The following is a 19,343-nucleotide window of genomic DNA, read 5'->3' on the forward strand; positions in this document are numbered from 1 at the left end:
AACACTGATGAAGACAAAATAAATAAGTTTCACACAGTATTCAAAATATTCAGTGGAAACTACATATACCAAAAGATAATTGCTAGCAATCTACTTGTAAGCTAATCCAAATCTCACTGGATTTGCACTTTTTATCTCCAGGAAGAGTCTTAAAGATTCTACTAAAAATTTCAACCTGTAACAGCTGGATTCATGAGGATTGCTTGTTTTATTGCTTTTTCTAAAGAGAAACACTGAGACTAAATCAGCACTCTGATAATTAGTTTCATGCCATAATCCAGAAGAATCCTCCATACCCACAAATATTTTTTTATTTATAGCTCAGAAGTAGAGGTATACCAATGAATGCTAAATATGACTAGATTACTGCTTTGAAAGTCAATTTGCATCAAAATTTGAAAGTTATTATCCCAATAATTTAATGTAGTCATACTATATAAAAATAAAAAATACTGAGCTGGAAGATGCAGAAAAGGCACTCCAAGATCTGAAAATCTCACATATTTGCTTTGCCAATGAAAGCTAAGGTGAATTTCCATCTCATTCCTTTTCAACATGGGATCAGCAAAAGGTGAGTTACAAAAGCAGGTGCCAAAAGCCATTCCTATTTGGCCAATGTACCATATATCCCAACTTCAAATGAATAAATTTTGATGAAGTGAAAAGTTAAAAATCCATTTTCCTGCTTCTACCTACATAAGCAAGGCAGATACTCAGAGCACAAAACGATTAAGGCCACTTTTATAATAATGTTTTCCTGTTTCCCTGATCTTGGTGTTGGTAATATACTTGTTTCTAGCATTCATCTGAGTGAGATATTTGAGCATGTTAACAGGCAACATACCAAAGCTGACAGAAGTGTTTTGGTTCAAAGTATGACTTCCATCTGGTTTTGTTTACCTGGCGTATTGTTGCTCATAGCAGCTGTAGTGCTGGGCAAGACAGGGGTCACAACGGGAGGAGGAATTCCTGCTGCCATATCCAAGAGAGGCTGAATAATTTCACTCTTGAACACATTATTCTTCTGCCATAAATTTAGCACTCTAACAATTTTACTCTAAAATGAAGAAAAGACAGCAAAAGATCTGAGTCATGCTTATTTTTCTTGTTATTGATCATGGAATTCTTAGCTAGAAACTTTATAATCTGTCTAGACTAAAGAACCTTTAGGTTTGCAAACAGTAAGGACAGCTATACTGAGTCACACCAAAGATGTCTTAACTACAAACCTGAGACTGATCCTAGGTAACAGCAAAGAGCTACTACACACAGGTGACAATGTTCTCTCAACCAAAAATGTGCCTTTAGTTTTGGAAGATGACATGGAAGGAAAATTATTCTAAGGAAGCATCTTAAAGCATTATGAATAACTAAAATAATGAATTATTAGTCTGCTAATTTTTTATAGTTAGCATTTATAAATGCAATTCTGTTCTGCCTGTGAACCAAAATCATTTAAGTGCACTGAAAAATACGCATATACTATTAAGACTGCTAAATATTTTCATTAGAAAAGCAGCTTCGTATTTTGCAAGCTCTCTTGACGAAGTGAGGAATTTAAAGTTTAAACTGGAACACAATTACCTGCCTATTGAAAATACATAGCAATATTAAAAAGGTGGATCATGGGGAAGGAAAAAAACCCCAAATTAAGACCTCATACAATTTCATTAGTTGTAACTCATTGTTCAGCTTACATTTCTATTATATTTTTTCTATTACAACAGAGGCACTCTATTACATCACAAACAGATCATCATTTTGATCTGCTTCCAATCTTTTTTTCAATGAGCTTAACTTCCACCAAAAGGAAAGATTTTCCTCTGTTTTGGGAAAAAAAAATCAGTTGCATTACAAAGAGCAGGAAATTCTTCATAGGATAGGATCTGGCGTTTGCTGTCACAAAGGTGGTTTAATTACTTGAGTTCTATGAAACAAGAACACAGAGCACTTAGCCACAGTGTTCGAAAACAAGTCTGTTTGTCCAGAACTACAAGAGGATCCTTAACTGTAATACAGAAGTGTTCAATTTTCACTGCATGGAAGATGCAATTTAGAGTTCCCTTAAAGAAATCTCTGACGGCCTCCACTCAGCATTTCACTATCTGAGCCCTTCTTCTTTAGAGTCTGTGTTATAAGCAGTCCTTGTCAAGTCCATCAGCGGCTCTAACTGCCCTCATCTCTCCAGAACAGTAATAGAAAACTGTGTCTGGGGCTCCCTATCTACCCACACCTTGCACTTTCTCTGGGCTAGACAAAGGAATCTGTGGGGTTTTTGTTGTTACTTTAAATGAAATGTTACTGCATTTCTGTTTGATTTAAAAACAAATTCTACATTTGCTCGTGTAAAGACAACTGCTGTGTTTCTCCATCATGCCTTTCAATCAGATTAAACATCAAAATGTTACAAACCAGGTACATATCTTGGTCTCTGATAGCTCAGTTTTTTTGCTAGGCAATGTATAGGATAACTACTTTCATAGCACAAAGACCCTCCTATAATGTTGAATCCATATGCAGCACAGCAGCAGCACTTAGGACTGAAAAGTACAGTTTTATGCTGAAGTGAAAAATATCCTAGAAATGAACCTGACAGGACTTTTGTGGACCCTAAATAGCCTAGGTTTTACCCTCTTTCTTCACATCAAACACCTCCAATGCAATATATTAATTGCCATGCATTGAAATATCACAGGCAAATAGTGCAATTTCTTAGCCAATAAATTTATTATGTATTTTTTAAACTAGACACAAAATAAATACTTGCATCCATCCTTGTTCTAACCTCCTATCCTTCTTCAACACATCAGGGTCTTTCTGTATTAGTATATTTCCCAAAGTAGCAAGCTAAATGAGTTTACAAAACACACTAAAAAATATAAGTTAAAAAATGGTGCCTATTTATATAAAAAAAAAACAGAGTAAAACACTGTGGAATTGAAGCAGCACAATCACACATATAACCTAAAACCAGATTGGAAACATGTCATTTAACTTAAATAACCTGTTCAGCAATACCTCAGAACTCAGTTGCAGAAGAGAAGACAGATATCCTTAGCCAAGTTTATCCAACCAAGCAAAATTTCCAGGTCCTGTCACATTTTTCTGCAGTAGTCTTAACTACTCTAAAAATGCAGGATTCCTAAGATAACACAATGGCTGAATGTGCCTTAATCACCTTCCATGGATGCCTTGGGTTTTCATATCTCTGATTGAAAAATACAGCTCTAGGAATGCATGTAACTATTTTAAATACAACTCTTCCTGTAGCATCCAGCCTCATTTACTACTTTACCTAATGACTCTATTACACAAATTTTTGTCAAGACAAAACCCTTAGAATCCTCCACTTTTCTGCAGTTATTCAATAAGAAGAAACCCTACCTATTTTACAACTAAGAGACAAATATGAAGGAAGTTAAACTGCCTGCACTCTGTTATTTCCAGCCAATCTTTTAGAAACAGAATTTGGTGGCTATCTCAACTATTGTGATCGAAGGGAACAACTGAACTAGTGAGTCAAACTATACATGTTAAACCTTATTTAGCTGCTGGATAATCATAGAGTCAAGGGAAAGACAACCTTTTCAAAACTCTAATTAATCTCATTGGATACATCTTTCCAATCCCTACACTAAGACAAGCATCATTAAGAAACACATATACAGGGCAAGTTTATAAGTAGATCCCCTCCAGCAAGTAGAAAGTAAGATGAAAATCTTTATTCTTTATAGATGGTAAGTTAAATACTGTTTTAACTAGAAAGATCTGAAAGTGGTTTACCTTGTCATCACCAGGGCAACGGTACAAGTTCTGGAAAGTGCTGATGATGTTATTGCTGAATCTTGGTGCAAATACATCCTTTTCTTGTCCAAACTGATGCCGGGACTGTCTCACAATGGAGTCAATGACATACAGACCAGGCACCTTGTACTCTGGTTTGCACTATAAAGAACAGTCATTTAAAAAGAGCATATGTGAAAAATAATCAAAACCATTAAGGGCAGAGTAAATACAAACAATCCTCTCTAATTTTTAAGTGGGTCCAAGTATACTGAAATGTTCTTTATTTTATAAATTGTCCTGGAAAATGACGCTTTCTCAAGTAACATTCAACCTCTAATGTTTAAATTATCACATCTATATGCATTCTGAAGATATGTAAATGGTATTAAATCAATTTCTTACTGCTAAAGAATTAACTTTTAAAAATCTATCTATTAAAAAAATTAGCACACAAACCACATATCCTTTTAAAATGTACACTCTATTTTAAAAGTACTGCATAAAGCATGACCAAATTATGATCTTTATGATCAAAGTAAACATTAAAGTTTAAATTTGTTTACTTCATTTTACACTGTTGTAATTAGGGTGTGGTATATCCTCCCCTGCAGCAGAAAAACATATTTATGGGGACATCTGTTTGGTTGAGAATACAACAATATTTATTTTACAACTCCAGAAAACCTGCATAATTTACAAACAGCATGATATATTTATAAGGCATGTCTGCTAATTAAAATACTAATTAATTATGTAATTTTGCTTTCTTAACAACTAATGGTAAAATTTTTGTCTTTTAACTGCAAAGTAATTGCATCACATTACTGCAACCAGTTTTAAGACAGAACAAAACATGGTCCAAAAGTATAATGAAGTCATCATCAGAATATATTATGTTATGGATTCATTTAATAAATATTGGGTGTATATCACACAAGGTATTATGGAAAACATGGGAAAGGACACCCTTTTTCTCTCTGGTCCTGTAGACATATTATGCAATACACTAAGTTAATAATCTTGAATAAAATGCCAAACAAACACTTCAGAATAATAATTTTACTATGCCCTAGATACAAATGTTCTGTTTTGAAAAGTGTTGATTTGTTAACACTTGCAACCTTTAGAAAGTCACCTTTCTTTAGGTTCTAAACAAGGTTCAATGTATTTAAGCAAGGCACTCTTTATTTTTAGAATGTGGGCGACATCCTTTTAGGAATATATGGCATCATTAAGCTTAAATTGGATATAATACACTGTCTTCAGAAAATCACTTCAATGTATTGCAGCCTCTGAAATTTTATTTAAATTATTGAACAAGAGTATTCTGCATACAGAGCAGACAGGTATATAACTTTTCATAATATTCAAATTAATAAAGCTCACAGAAATTCAAAAAGAAAACTCAGGACATGTATTAGCTGAAGTATTTTAAAACATGGCACATAAAGAAAGCAAAGTATGACAATAATGTAATAATATAGATTATATGGAAAAGGCAATAAAATACAAGTAAAAAATTAAATAAAAATTAAAACTGGGGCAGTGAACCTGCATATCCCTAATCTCAGATGGAACAGCCTTTATACACAAATATGTACTTATTTTCTGGGTGAGTAATCAATAATGTAATTTGATTACTCAAAGAAATTACATCTGGCTCTCCAATGGAATAACCTCATATATACAAAATGTGATCATCTGACACCTGAAGTGATCTTTTGCCAAAGAATAAAGCAGTTGACCAAAATAACAATAGGCCAGTGAGTTAAGTGGCACAAAATTAAGAATGTCACGAGCAACTATTTTATCTGAAGTTTCAGTAACATAATTAAATTACAAAAGAAAATACTGGAGCTGTGAAGGATGAAGAGCAAACTATCTGAGATGGCATTGACATCATTCTGGTCAAGTCTACAGCAGACTTTAATGGAAGATTTAGTCATCTTGAGCTTTGACTTGAAGTGACTGCTTGTGGAAAACATCCAATAAGTCTCCAAATATACAATTTAAGACCTTTAATATCAAATAACTAGCTTTCATCTGCTTATCTCTCCTTCTAGTCAAGAAAAAAGTTCTTATTTAAAGATATTAATAAGTTGCACATTTCACTAAATTGTTCATGAAATGATTAAAAACCCTTCAGCAAGACCACCAAGGGGAATCATCTAATCCAGGGCGATCATTAACAAGGTTATCAATAAAAATGTACATCTGCCTTCCCTAACCAGCAATGACCAGTGCAGAACTTCCTCAATGAGCAGTACTGGACACTGAAGGCATGCAAAGATAACTCAAAGTAGCTTGTGGAAGGGTCATGAACAACCAGTCCCAATCCTGACAAACTGCCATTCATTCATGCAGAGTGTAAAACTTCTCTTGTGCCTATGAATACTGAACTGCCAATCACATCCACTGTAACTAAAAAGCACTGTTGGAACTCAGACAATTCTGAGCTAATTTCAGGACATGGAACTGCAAAGTGTTACTAGTCAGAGATGAATAAGATGTATTCCTGCTCTTTTCCTCCTGTGTTTACCTGCAGCATTGAACAGGGATCAAAGGACAGTGATCCCTGTCTCAGAGATGGAAGAAGTCAGAGTCAAGGACCCAAAAGACATCTACTTGACAAAAAAACTAGCAATGTTGATAAAGTATACTACCGGTCTTTACTACTGCTTTGAAACACATATATGACACTTTGTTCGCATAGGACTGATGTACCAGTACCTAAATATTTAATTGATAAATAGTTCTGAGACAGATAAAAACACCAGCCTGAAGCTGAAACCTGTTTACACTGCCCAGTCACTGTCAAAAGGCAACACAGAGTACATTGGGCAACAAGGAATAAAAGTTAATGAGGAAGACGGGTTACTAATACAGAACAATTCAGACTGCTTTGTAAAAACAGTAACAGAAGGAAAATTGCATCCAAAATTGCAACATTAACAGCCTAACTTCTCTAGCTTGTCAAAACTAAATTTCAACTTGATAATAATTTACTGCTATTTACAAAGAGTGAAGAAATTCAGTACCAAAATGACCAACTGAACAATCAGGTACAACACAGATAAGCAAAGAAGACTCACAAATTTGAATCCATGCATTTCCAACTGGAAGTAAAATGCAGTTTTACCCAAAAATAATTAACTGTTGCAAGAAAAGAAAGTGACATAAATTTCTTTGCTAGAAAGAATCATTAAATTAATACTACCATCTTCCCAAAAAGTAATTCTAATCTAGCCATATAATTTTTTTGTTTTAATTTACTTGCAAGAACCACCAATATAAATGCTACATCTCCTGCCACAAAAAAGATGAGGCTGAAGGTCATCTTCCCTTCAGCTTTAAAATCAATGGGAAAACCTGGCAGAAAAGCAAAAGCAACTGTCACTAGCCAAACAACTGTCAATTGTTTTGCTGTTAGCTGTTCACTGACAGTCTCTTTTAACATTAAATAAATACACACAGAAGCCATCCTAAAACAGTACTCAGAGTGATTCAGATCAAAGGACAAAATGAGAACAAAGTATTTGTCATTCTGTATCATGGGTTATGATCTGCTGCCAATTATTAGCAGAAACTGAATGCACTAAAAATGGAGATGAACTAGTAAGTGCTAACTAATATTAATTCATATGTGAACCTAAACCCCCATTTGACTGACTTACCTTTTGAATGAACTTCTCAACACTCTGTACAACATGCTTGTAGAACTGAAAAAAACAATAGTATTTCAATAGAGAAAATATGAAGATGCATATACGTGTTCAAGTATGTTGCTATATTGATAGCAAAACCAGAAGCAGAAACTTTGGATTATTAGATAGCAATCCAATATCTACAGCTGAACATGCAATCTTCCTTAAAATACTTAATAGCCTATAAAAGAGTGTTTCTTCTTTTTCTTGAAGGTTTTTTCCACTGGATTTCTTAAATAGCATGCTTATTTATTGAGACCAAGGAGAATAATCTAATTGTTCCACCAAAACACATGCTTATTTTACTGTACATGACTGAAGATGTTCACCTAATGATACTAAACATACAACTTCTCTGCATTTCATTAATTTATAGCATTGACTGCTACTTTTTCTTTAACGTTTGCCTGTCTTTCATGGAGTTGTTTTTTTAATCTCACATATAATCACAATGGCTCTAAATCATGTCAATAATTGAAATAACCACTTGCGCAATTAAATGTAACCATTGAAATGGTAAGAGTGGAAGTAGGATTTCCAAGTTGAGTACATAATAAAACATTTGGGTATAATTTAATTGTTTAATTAATAGAACCATCTATTATGATTTACTATTTAAGTTCAATACAAGTTTTCAGCATTTCCACTATGCAGCAAAACAAAGGCTTTAACTTACAGACATACTTAAGAAAGCCACTGAATTTCACTCTTCAGTCATCAAATTACTCTTTCCCAATTACACAAAACACCAATATGAATTTCATTATCTGAAAACATATCTGCATTGTCAGCAAAGGAATGCAGATAGGAAAAGCATAAGTTTGGTCTATCCTCTTTTCTACCTCTCCAGCCCTCACTGAGTTTCTATTTGCTTTAATGCTTAACACTAGTGGCACACTTCCTTCACCGTTTTTCAGTGACTTTTTCTGCTGTGCTGTTGTTTAGCAATTAGTTTTACTTTGTGGCAGGAATAATCTTTAATGAGTGTACTAAGACTTGAACTTAAAGACAATTTGTATCCAAGCAACAAGAAAACTGAAATCTATGAATAATATCCATGAAAAGGTATGCTAGGAATTCAGAAAAATGAACAGTTGTATTGATCCAAAGGCATGCATAAATTTTGGGGAGGGAGGGACAGAGGGGAGAAGGAAGGGTGAATTGTAATTTTCTATTTATTCATCTGTTAACAGGCATGTCAGTGTTTCCTCTGTAAACTAGGGAAAAAGCCCTGTCTTTCAGATCTGATGGAATTCAGATGGAGACAAATTGGTATAATTCTTTCTCACATATGACAACCAGCAAATGAAAGTCACACACCACTTTCAGCCTTCTGCTGTATTCCTGGATACCACATATGAACGTAACTTGGAAATTGTAAGCACAAGGGAGGTGGAAAGTTCTGAAGCAAATTCTTTAGACTATTTCACAAAATTATTTTGACACACATGAGAAACGTAAAAGAGGACAAAAGAAGATAACTGGTTTCATACCTTTATAGCCTTGATTGCTGCCTTGGTGATCTGTGTCATTTTAGCTTTAGAAATGGGTGGCTTATAATCATTTAGCGAGTACAACTGCAAGAAAAAAAAACACTATTAGAAATATAATCTGCAGAACTGTAAGCAGAATACATTATTTTTCCACAAGAAAATATCATTTCTAATTTTCAGTGGATTTTATGTATTAAGCAAGAAATGATATTCCCATTTAAGAAAAAAAAAAAGCTCAATAACATATAATGTAAAATTCAAGATGCTTAAAGGAGAGCAGGTTCTTCTTTGCAATGGTCCCTATATATATACCTAGCTTCACTAGCACTAAATACTGGAGGCATTTCAGGTGAAGTTACAAAATAAATACTTAAAACATGCAAGTACAGTAGCTCTTACTAAGTTTCCCAGGGCAAAGACACTGATATACTTGAATACCTTTATGGAAGCACAACAAAACCTTAACTTAGTATATTCATCATCATATGCCTGCTGAATCTAGTCTTTTCATTTTCCACTAAACAAACGAACAACAACAAAATCAAGCCCAGAGAGCATGAGCATGTAGCAATTTGACACTTTAAAACAGACTGTAAAAAGAATAGACTTCATTCATTCACTGCATTAACCCAGGAAAGTAACATATAGAAAGTATTACAAATGTTTAAGCAAAAATCCAGCTGTGTTCTCAATTTCAAGCAAAGCATCTTAACTCCACTAATATCTAACAGCAAAAAACCCAGACCACACAGGCAGTGTAGTTTTGCAACAATGTTCTCCCTGGATGCAGTATTAACTCTGCTCATTTGACTGGTACATACATCTCCCAGCAGAAAAAATCCAGCATGACAGGTATTCATCACAAATTTGCTGCACAGTGAAACTTTAACTAAATTCACAGCTATGACTGATGGGTTGTAATTAGAAGTAACTCCTCCCCAAAGCTATTTACTTGTTGTGAAAACCTCTGATTACCCACAATATATGATTTTGAACAAAATGCTGTTATTTTCTCCTTCAGGTCTAAGTGTTATAAGAGAAGGGACTGACTGATATTTGCTACTTTCAGGCATAAAAGCACCAGACACAAAGAGCCAAACCTGATTTAAGGACATTCTTAACTTATATTTTATTTTTGTTTACAACACATGTTTAGAAGCATGTTAGTTCAAAAATGTAGTTCTGATAAGAGGAATGATCATCCATAACAAAATTTTTACTTCCTTCCTAGAAAACAGGAAAAATTGCAGTTCTTCCATAAAACAGTAATTGAAACATAAATAAAGCCAAAACCCCCTCTCCTCTCCTATATAGCCTGAGAAATGCTATATAATATAATGAACCAGATTAATATCCATACAGATATTTACATTATCTTTAACTTCCTAATATTTTCTCAATTTGTGGCAAACTGATAGCTCAGAAAACATAGTTCAGAATTGTTTATATTTAATAAAGCAAACTAAGACTGAATAGGATCACACAGTGGAAAAGATTAGACAATCTTAAATTTAGGTCATGCTCCCCAAGTTGCTTATAATAATTTATTGCTGAAGGTAATAAGTAGATATTCTTTCATCATACTTGAGTTTTCAAGAGACAAGGGTTTGTTCTCCTTGTAAACATGAGATACTTTTTTTCTATCCTTTCCTGTCAAAACCAGTTTTAACCAAAACCTCCTGTAGCTGTCAAAACACAAAGTGAAAAAAAAGGCTTGTCCAAGCATAAGTGTCTGTCTTCTCAGCTTGAAAGGATCTCCATTAAAACAGCGAAATTATAACCACAGCTAGACATCCACTTTTAAAACAACTGTTACTACTTCTCACTAATGCTAACGCTAATTGCTGCTGCAAAATATTCTGAATTATTTACATGCTGCTCACATGACAAAAAGCAATACATTTCTAAAATGTAGGTATATGAATGCTCTTCACCACCACAGGGAAAAGAGAGAAGAGAGACACAAACCCAAGCCACTAATCAGTTTCTTCTGTTTTCACAGAATCACAAGGTTGGAAGAGACCTTCAAGATCATCGAGTCCAACCCATGCCCTAACACCTCAACTAAACCATGGCACCAAGTACCACTTCCAGCCTTTTTTCAAACACATCCAGTGATGGTGATGCCACCACATCCCTGGGCAGAAAACTCCAGTACTTTATCACTCTTTCTATAAAAATTTTTTTCCTAATATCCAACCCTTGGTGCAGCTTAAGACTGTGTCCTCTGATTCTGTCAGTTGCTGCCTGGTGAAAGAGATCAACCCCCAGCTGACTACAGCCACCTTTCAGGGAGTGGTAGAGAGCGATAAGGCCACACCAAGTCTCCTTTTCTCCAGGCTAAACACCCCCAGCTCCCTCAGCTGTTCCTCATAGGGCTCGTGTTCCAAGCCCCTCACCAGCCTCGCTGCCCTCCTCTGGAAATGTTCAAGAAGTGTCTCAATGCCCTCCCTAAACAGAGGGGCCCAGAACAGGACACAGCACTCACAGTGTGGCCTCACCAGTGCCAAGAACAGGGATGACCTCCCTGCTCCTGCTGGCCACACTATTCCTGCCACAGGCCAGGATGCCCTTGGCCTTCTTGGTCCCCTGGGCACACTGCTGGCTCATGTCCAGCCAGCTGCGGACCAGCATCCCCAGGTCCTTTTCCGCCTGGGCACTGTCCAGCCACACTATCCCCAGCCTATAATGCTGCAGGGGGTTATTGTGGCCAAAGTGCAGGACTCGGCACTTGGACTTATTAAACTTCATCCTGTTAAACTCTGCCCACCCATCCAACCATTCCAAGTCTCTCTGCAGAGCCCTCCTACCTTCCAACAGATCGACACACACTCCCAGCTTAGTGTCATCTGCAAATTTACTAATGAAAGACTCAATCCCCTCATCAATGCCATCAATAAAAATACTGAACAGAACTGGCCCCAGCACAGACCCCTGAGGGACACCACTGGTGACTGGCCACCAGCTGGATTCAGCACCGTTCACCATTATTCTCTGGGCTCAGCCATCCAGCCATTTGCTAACCCAGCAAAGAGTGCTCCTGTCCAAGCTGTGGGCTGCCCACTTTTTCAAGATGTGCTGTGGGAGACAGTGAGTTTTGCAGCTCACTGTTCAGCTTCCAGTTGCTCACAGTTAATTACCAAAACGTAATCACTCATCCAAGCTACTGTTTGGCTGGATGTTGAGCACTACAACTAAACTTCTTCTGGGAACGCGACAGCACCAGAAACTTTTTGTTTGTATAGTGTTTTGGGTGTTCCTGGTCAGCATTCTCAAGCCCGAAATACTCATCAGTAAAAGCAATTTACAAATACACGAGCAAATGTGAAATCAGCCTAGATTCAAGAAGCCAAGCTTGTCAATCTAAAAACAATCCCAGATGGGACTGGCACAGGAGCTCCTTTGCCTGCAAGCTGTAAGGAGGGAGAACCACTGACTCACACAGATACTTACAGGGACCACATCTGACCAGGCCATCAGCTCTGAAATAATCTGGGCCCGAATGGGGCAGTTCAAAGTATCAAGGAAGCCACCACACATGGCTGGGAAACAAGCAAGAGTTGCACACAACTGACTGAGCATTGGCTGCGTGCAGTCAGGTATCTTAGCACCACTTATCAGGAATATGCCAAAAGCCAACAGGGTTGTTGCCAACATCCTGATACTTTATTCCAGGTAGCAAACAGGCAAATTTAGCATTAAGGACTGATAATTCAAGGGGGAAAAGTGGTGGTGGAAAGGTATCAATAAAAAGAGTAAAACAGTACTTCTGTAGAGAGAGACTTTTTGGACAATGGTTACATCTGTTACAGATTTTTAAAGCCATTTAAAAACACACAGATCCCAAATTTAGTACCTGCAAAAAAACCAAGAAAAGAAATAAAAATTCTTCAAAAACTATTTTTCCTTAATTGTCTTCAAGAAGCTTTTAATTTACTATAAAACACTGCATTCTGAAAAGTGCATCAATTGCACCTCACTGCTGAGGCTGCATTCAATCCCATTGTCTAAGTAATCAAAAAAGATATTAAATAGTATCAATCCCAGTGTGGACACCTGCAGGACACCACTTCATACTGGTCTCCTTTTGGACACTGTAGTCATTAACTGCAACTCTTTGGATGCTGACATCCAGCCAGCTCCTTATCCATCAAACAGGCTATCCACCAAACCCACTTTCTCTAATTCTAGCCTGACTAGAGAAGCAAGACTCTCTCATAATGAAGACTTCAGTTTTTCATCCAGCATAGATGGTTATTTTAAACATTTGGAATTTGAACAATAAGGAATTAAAGACACATGCATTATTTTTAAAATCTGTGCTTATATCCTAGTTTAATTTTTCCTGTGCCATCTCCTAGAGATGTTTAGCTAAACCAGTTTGCTCTCTAAGACCAGTGTCTTAGTTTTCTAAGACACTCATGCTCATTTGCAAAGCTTGCCCTCACATAAAAGAAGTCTTTAAATAAACCAGAAAAAAAAAAGGCAACATGGTTAAATAGTAAAGTCAAGGAAATTCTCTGAAATAAAATGATACACTTGAGAAAATCAGTAGTAATATTCAAAGGCATGGGGAGGAGTGGGAGTGACCATAAACTCTGGCTGGCAATGTATGTGCAAAAGATAGTGCAATCAAGTTTGAGAAACAAACAGGAGAAAGCATGAAAATCAGTGCTTTTCAGAAGAGGGAAGGAATTGCAAATCTACTAAAGTCCTTACCCTGGACAATCAGCACTTACAGGAGGACTCACAGGAGATAAAGCCCTACAGAAAAAGACACATACACACACCCTTTTCTTTTTTTAATCTATACACTAAGGAAAAACTGATCCCACACCAGAATCATCCTGAAGTGTGTTTACAATAAGGTAAATAACAAGCTCACAACGTGAAAAATAACAAAGCATTAGAACAGAACTCCAGAATGCAAGACTTGGTAGCTATGATTCATGAATTCTCATTTAAAGCAGTTTCAAACTTATAGCTCTGAAAGACAGGAAAAGCAACATGTATTTCTGACAGGAGTTCAAGGGGAGAACTAGGATACAATGGATCAGTTAGGTTAAATGTTAAAAAATAGCATAAATTACTTCAAAGAAATGTATTAGTGGGGACACAGATAATTTCGTGCAGCTGTCGTAAGGAAAGGCAACATCTCTGTATATTGTTCTTCTCTGAAAGACTCTAGAAGCACAGTGAGAAATCACTGATATAAAACCAACTGGATCACCAAAACACATTTACCAAAGATCTCTCACGAAAGGCTCCCAAGAAACGAAGCTGTTCTAAACAGGCCCTTGCATGACAAACAACCCAAACAATTACTCCTTAAATACAGCCAGCAAACAATCTGAACAAACAGTCACTCGGTGCAGGGTAAAGGGAAGTCCCAATAGAACCCACTTGTGCCTGCTGTCACCTATATCCTGGTTAGGACAAAGTCAAACTGTCAAAAGTTGGAGAGGAACATTGGTGACACTACCAAGTAGTAAGTACACAAGAAGTAGCAGACACTGGCTTTGAAGTTAGCTATTACCATTCAGCAAAGAGATCTGCTGATCCATGGGAGATGGCATTGAAGATATCAACTCAAGAGTAAACCAGAAAAATCTCAGTAGTAAATGCAGTAAATGGACATTTGGATCTACATTATTTAGGCAACAGTGATAACCTACAGGGCACTCTCAACTGTACAATCTCCAAAGCTGGCATGAAATCATCACGGATAACTAAAACTGTGGAGAAGCTTTCAAGTGAAGAACAAAGGTTCTTCAGCTGGTGAACAGGATTCCGAAGCAGAGGCATATGCCAATACAACATCAGCACTGAAGATCAATCTTCCTCACCCAAGGAGCACACCACATGAGATGAGCAGGGAGTATGCAAGAGTCCAGTTGGTGATTGTGGTTCCAAACTGCCCAGTGTGGTTGTCCTTAGCCTGTAAGGGCAGCTCTGGCATGCCTCAGAGGGAATTGACTCAGAACCTAAACTGTCACCATGAGCTTGCTAAGTCTGTGCCCTGATACCATAATGAAACCCACCCACTCTTTTAAATAACTGTATAAATTACAGTCAGCTATCTGTATGATAGTGTAAAATGTAGCTCTCTATTTAAAAGGTCTTATTCAAATGAAGTTCGAGCCTTATCACATCAAGCAGCTGCATTTTTTTCACAGTAGAAATACAATTCATTTCAGAGGGTCAAAAGTGAAACACTGTAATCTTCAAGTGCCAGGTAAAACGTAAGTTTCAGACATTTTGAAACAGACTAGTTCACATTTACAAGCTGGAAGAACAAAGAAAGGGAACAGACAGAAACCCATATGTAAACTTAAAAAATAACACTTTAAAGCTGAACTACCATATGATTATGAAAAAAAATCTTCCATTTACTAGCCACTTACTGCTTTTCTGGATATACATCAACCCATATGAAACATTTGCTCAAAGGCAAAAACTGATCAGTATCTTTAAATGTCTGATGACTACTAAAAGATATTTGAATACCAACTAAAACAGTTTTTTCTAGTTATCTTCCTAAGTTTCATGTTATAGATTTGCAGAGTGAAAGTATTTGCACCATTTCTTATATGAAAACCCAGTAAGTACAAACATTTACTGTTGAAATCTGAGGCATTGTTGTGGAAAGCACCACAGTGTGTGGAGTCTCTTTTTAAAATATGCATTGAGAATTTCTCTCCAAACACTGAACATTTATCACCTGTTGATGATGTACATGCATAATAAAACCTAATTTAAAAACCACCCTACAAGTTGATGGATCAATTTATTTTTCCTATTCATTTAGTAACTGATTTTACAGCAGAAAAGAGAATATATTGATCTCAATCAATCCAAAATTTATCTCCCATCCTACCATCTAGAGAGAAGAAACAGTCTCCTGATACTTGCCCAGAAAAGAGCACTGCTCCAGTGACCTATCTATTCACCCAAGAGTCACTGACACAAAGACTCTCCTAAGCAGTCACCACAACACAAATACAACATCTGGGAGAATGCTGCTTCAGTCAAGGTGGAGTGACTTAAAATAAGCTGAAAGCTTAAACCCTGATTATAAAAAAAACCCAAAAACAAAAACCCAAAACTGCAAATACACATTAAAATTTATACAAAGCTTTGTTTTGTACTGTCCGTTCTTGAACTATGGCACATGACTCAGAAAATTAAAGATGAAACATTTCCTGTCTAAATGTAGATGGCAGATGGCATTATCACACAAGGACAAGGAGGGAACAAAGACTAAAATTCTATAGAATGGGGAGGAGGGGAACAAGAGGGGATGAGGCAAGAGTTACACAATCACTGCCAAGTCACAAGGAGTCTGACTGGTAAGGTAAACCATTCTCAAACTGCTAGGTTTTGAAAAAACAAATGTTAAATAATTAAGTTAGAAAGAGCATTAATGCATGATTCCTGTATGATCTTTTGGGCTTAATTTTATTTTCCTCTGGGAGAAAAAGCATAGCCAAAGTTAAGAGAATACTTTCAAGCTGCTGTAAAAAATACCAGTGTTTTTTTCAAGACAGCACACTTAACAGTAGCATACATTTGATTTCAATGTCAATGAACATTTAATGATCACTTTATACTAGGAACCTGTGGACAAGACTATTCTGCCTGCCTCAAGCATTCTAGATGACTGAACATGCTCAGCTCCAAATACACTGCCAACAATACAGGAAACTATAAAATAAAAATTAACATTAGTCTTCTCAACCCATTTAAGCTAAAGAAAACACCAGATAAAATTTACAGTGTATTTGTGGGGGGAAGTTGTTTCACTGGTTTCCTGTATGATGATTCCATCCAACCATGTTCTACACACGCTGGCACTTTCATAATTAGGTGGGGGACAATCAATAAACCTTTGATAGAAATATGCATGTTTAATTAAATGTTTAATATAAATCACAGGAAAACCTTACAGGGAAGACCTCAATCTGAACGGCACCTCAGGGACAAAGTGAGTAGACAAAGATATACATGTTACAAATCCTAATCTTGTCTCAATGAAAGCAATTCCAAGGGTCATGTTCTTGCAAAGTAAGAAGCAGATGACAGCCAAATGTCCATGTAAAGCACATAACAGCTTATTACACAGACAGCATTAGAATTCTTAATATGATCAAAGTAATAGTGCTAAAAGTGGTTTCTAAGACTATCTCTTTCCTACAGAAATGCACATCTGTGTATCAGGACTGGGCCAGCAATTAAAGCCAGTTAATTATATTCACAATTCTGTATTTTCCTCTATCTGATAAAACAGTACAATTATTTGTACAGCAAAAAGTAATGATGGGAGAGCTAAGGCACTCCATACAAGGCAATATTCCAGTGTACATAAAGGTCAACAGCATTGTTAATACTCATTTTCCCCAATATAATTTTAAATAAACCAAGTCTTCTTTCCAAATTTTGGGGAAAAAATACAGGCTTGCTCGAAGATCTAATGAGCTATAAAAAGTACATGTTGGGTTTGGGGGGAAATGCAAAATACCAGGTTGATGCTACAAATAAAACAGTGAATTTCTGCTCTATATTTTTCTCTTTAATTCTGTTAAGAAAAGTAGTCTTCAAGAGAAGCCCTACTGAAAGTCAGGGAATTTATCAGCATATTTCAAATTTTCATCATCCACTATCACAAACAATATTTTTATCATTACAATCATAATCAAAGAAGTACTTAAAAGTGAAATCTACTGTAAATACCCATAAAAAAACCTCTACTGCACACAGCTGTAGTTTACAAGGCAGTACTACAGGCTGCTAAGCTACAGCCTAAAGCTTCTCAAGTGAAGACCAGACATCATGCACATGAGCTTACATCCCCCGAGGATGGGCAGTCGCTTACACAGCAAGTTACTACACACAACCGTGGAAGCAATGGCACACTGCACTTCTACAAAGCCCAGCACTTAATTCCAACATCTTTCAATGCTCTTATTCAATAGGCAAAAGAGCCAGACAGCTGTTCCTGTACCAAAATTTTGAATAAAAAAGAGAAAGCAGTATTAATTTTATTAAAATTTAAAAAGCTTCATAAATAATATATCCCTTTTTTAATACCTCTGCCACATCCTATAAAGACAAGAAGAGCAGCTAGGAAATAATTTTTCATATAATTTTGCCATATAATTTTAAAAGGCTTGAAAGATGTGAACAACTCTAGTCTCATGAGATACAAAGGAACAGATATTCACAGAGACAAATCCCTGTAACACTGATATAGCAGCTAAGGGAATAAACATTTTGATGCTGATACACCAGGACTCAGCCCATCTCTTAAGTATGAGATAATGACCAGTGTGAGGGATATCAGTTACAAAACCCTCTGCAGAAATATTTTTAAACTTTTCTCAGCCTGCTACCAGGATACAACATTAAAAAGGTATCAAGTAATGACATGACAGTAACCAGACATCATATATACTAACAAGTATCTGCAATTTCAATGCAGAAAACACAAAATAAATACTTCGAAGTCAAGCCAAATACATACTATCTTAATAAATCAGGTTAATTTATTTCACATTTCAATAGCATTAAAATTGGAAATATAGAAATAGTCACTGAATTGCTTACTAAATATTAATATCAACACACAGTAGAGAACAAGAAAAGAGTATTGTCATTTATTGCTTAAAAAAAATAAAGACACTTATCAACAAATTTCTATTAGGTTATATTTTATACACTTTCCTGAAATTAAATTTCTTGGCAAAGTTACACAAAGTGCATGCCCTGATCTCTCAGTGAGTAGGATTTTAACTTGATGCTGAGTAGGACCTACCTGTGAGAACTGTTATTCAAAACCTGTCAGCACTTTGTTACCCTCAGTGCTGAATGTAAATGTTAAAACAGATACCGTACATGTGCATGCAGGATGACCAGAATGGCAGATACTCCTTTCAGCATACGGTATTTAAGTTTGGAAAAATAAAAATAAATTCTATTCTTTCAGTTATCAACCAAGATGAATTGCCAAAATTCAACATTAAAAAAGTACAGAACAAGTGGATTCCAGGACAACAGCAACTCCCTTAAAACAACTGTTTTCATAAACAAAGTGCATGACACGTGGTTTTAATTAGGAAACATAAAAAAATAGTGCATTTTCTTGATATCTAAGTGCATGTTCTTAAAAAAATTTTTAAAGCAACCAACAACACTCATGGCAAAAACTCAGCCTCTCCCTACACATCAGCTGCATTATACACTATTTATGTTTAAAGAGGGCATTTAAATATTCATGCCAACTACTACACAGGCACACTAAGTGAAGTAGGATGCAAAGGGAACACAGCAGTCCCTCAGCCCATCAGACACCAGCACATGAAGT

At 36.1% G+C, this 19,343-nt stretch overlaps 1 protein-coding gene across 5 annotated transcripts in view; it reads right to left on the reverse strand.

Moving 5' to 3' along the window:
* SCAF8 (SR-related CTD associated factor 8) overlaps nt 1-19,343 on the reverse strand; it is a 152,797-nt gene that overhangs the window by 123,384 nt on the left and 10,070 nt on the right. For all 5 annotated transcript variants that reach the window (XM_054280314.1, XM_054280315.1, XM_054280316.1 and 2 more), the window contains exons 2-5: nt 8,984-9,067; nt 7,461-7,505; nt 3,784-3,945; nt 901-1,057 (exon numbers count right to left, since the gene is read on the reverse strand). In XM_054280314.1, coding sequence (XP_054136289.1) covers nt 901-1,057; nt 3,784-3,945; nt 7,461-7,505; nt 8,984-9,067 — 448 coding nt within the window. The remainder of the gene's footprint in view (nt 1-900; nt 1,058-3,783; nt 3,946-7,460; nt 7,506-8,983; nt 9,068-19,343) is intronic.

This window comes from Melozone crissalis, unplaced genomic scaffold (genome assembly GCF_028551555.1).
Source record: "Melozone crissalis strain CALT ecotype California unplaced genomic scaffold, PUWL_Pcris_2 ptg000027l_1, whole genome shotgun sequence".
NCBI lineage: Eukaryota > Metazoa > Chordata > Aves > Passeriformes > Passerellidae > Melozone > Melozone crissalis.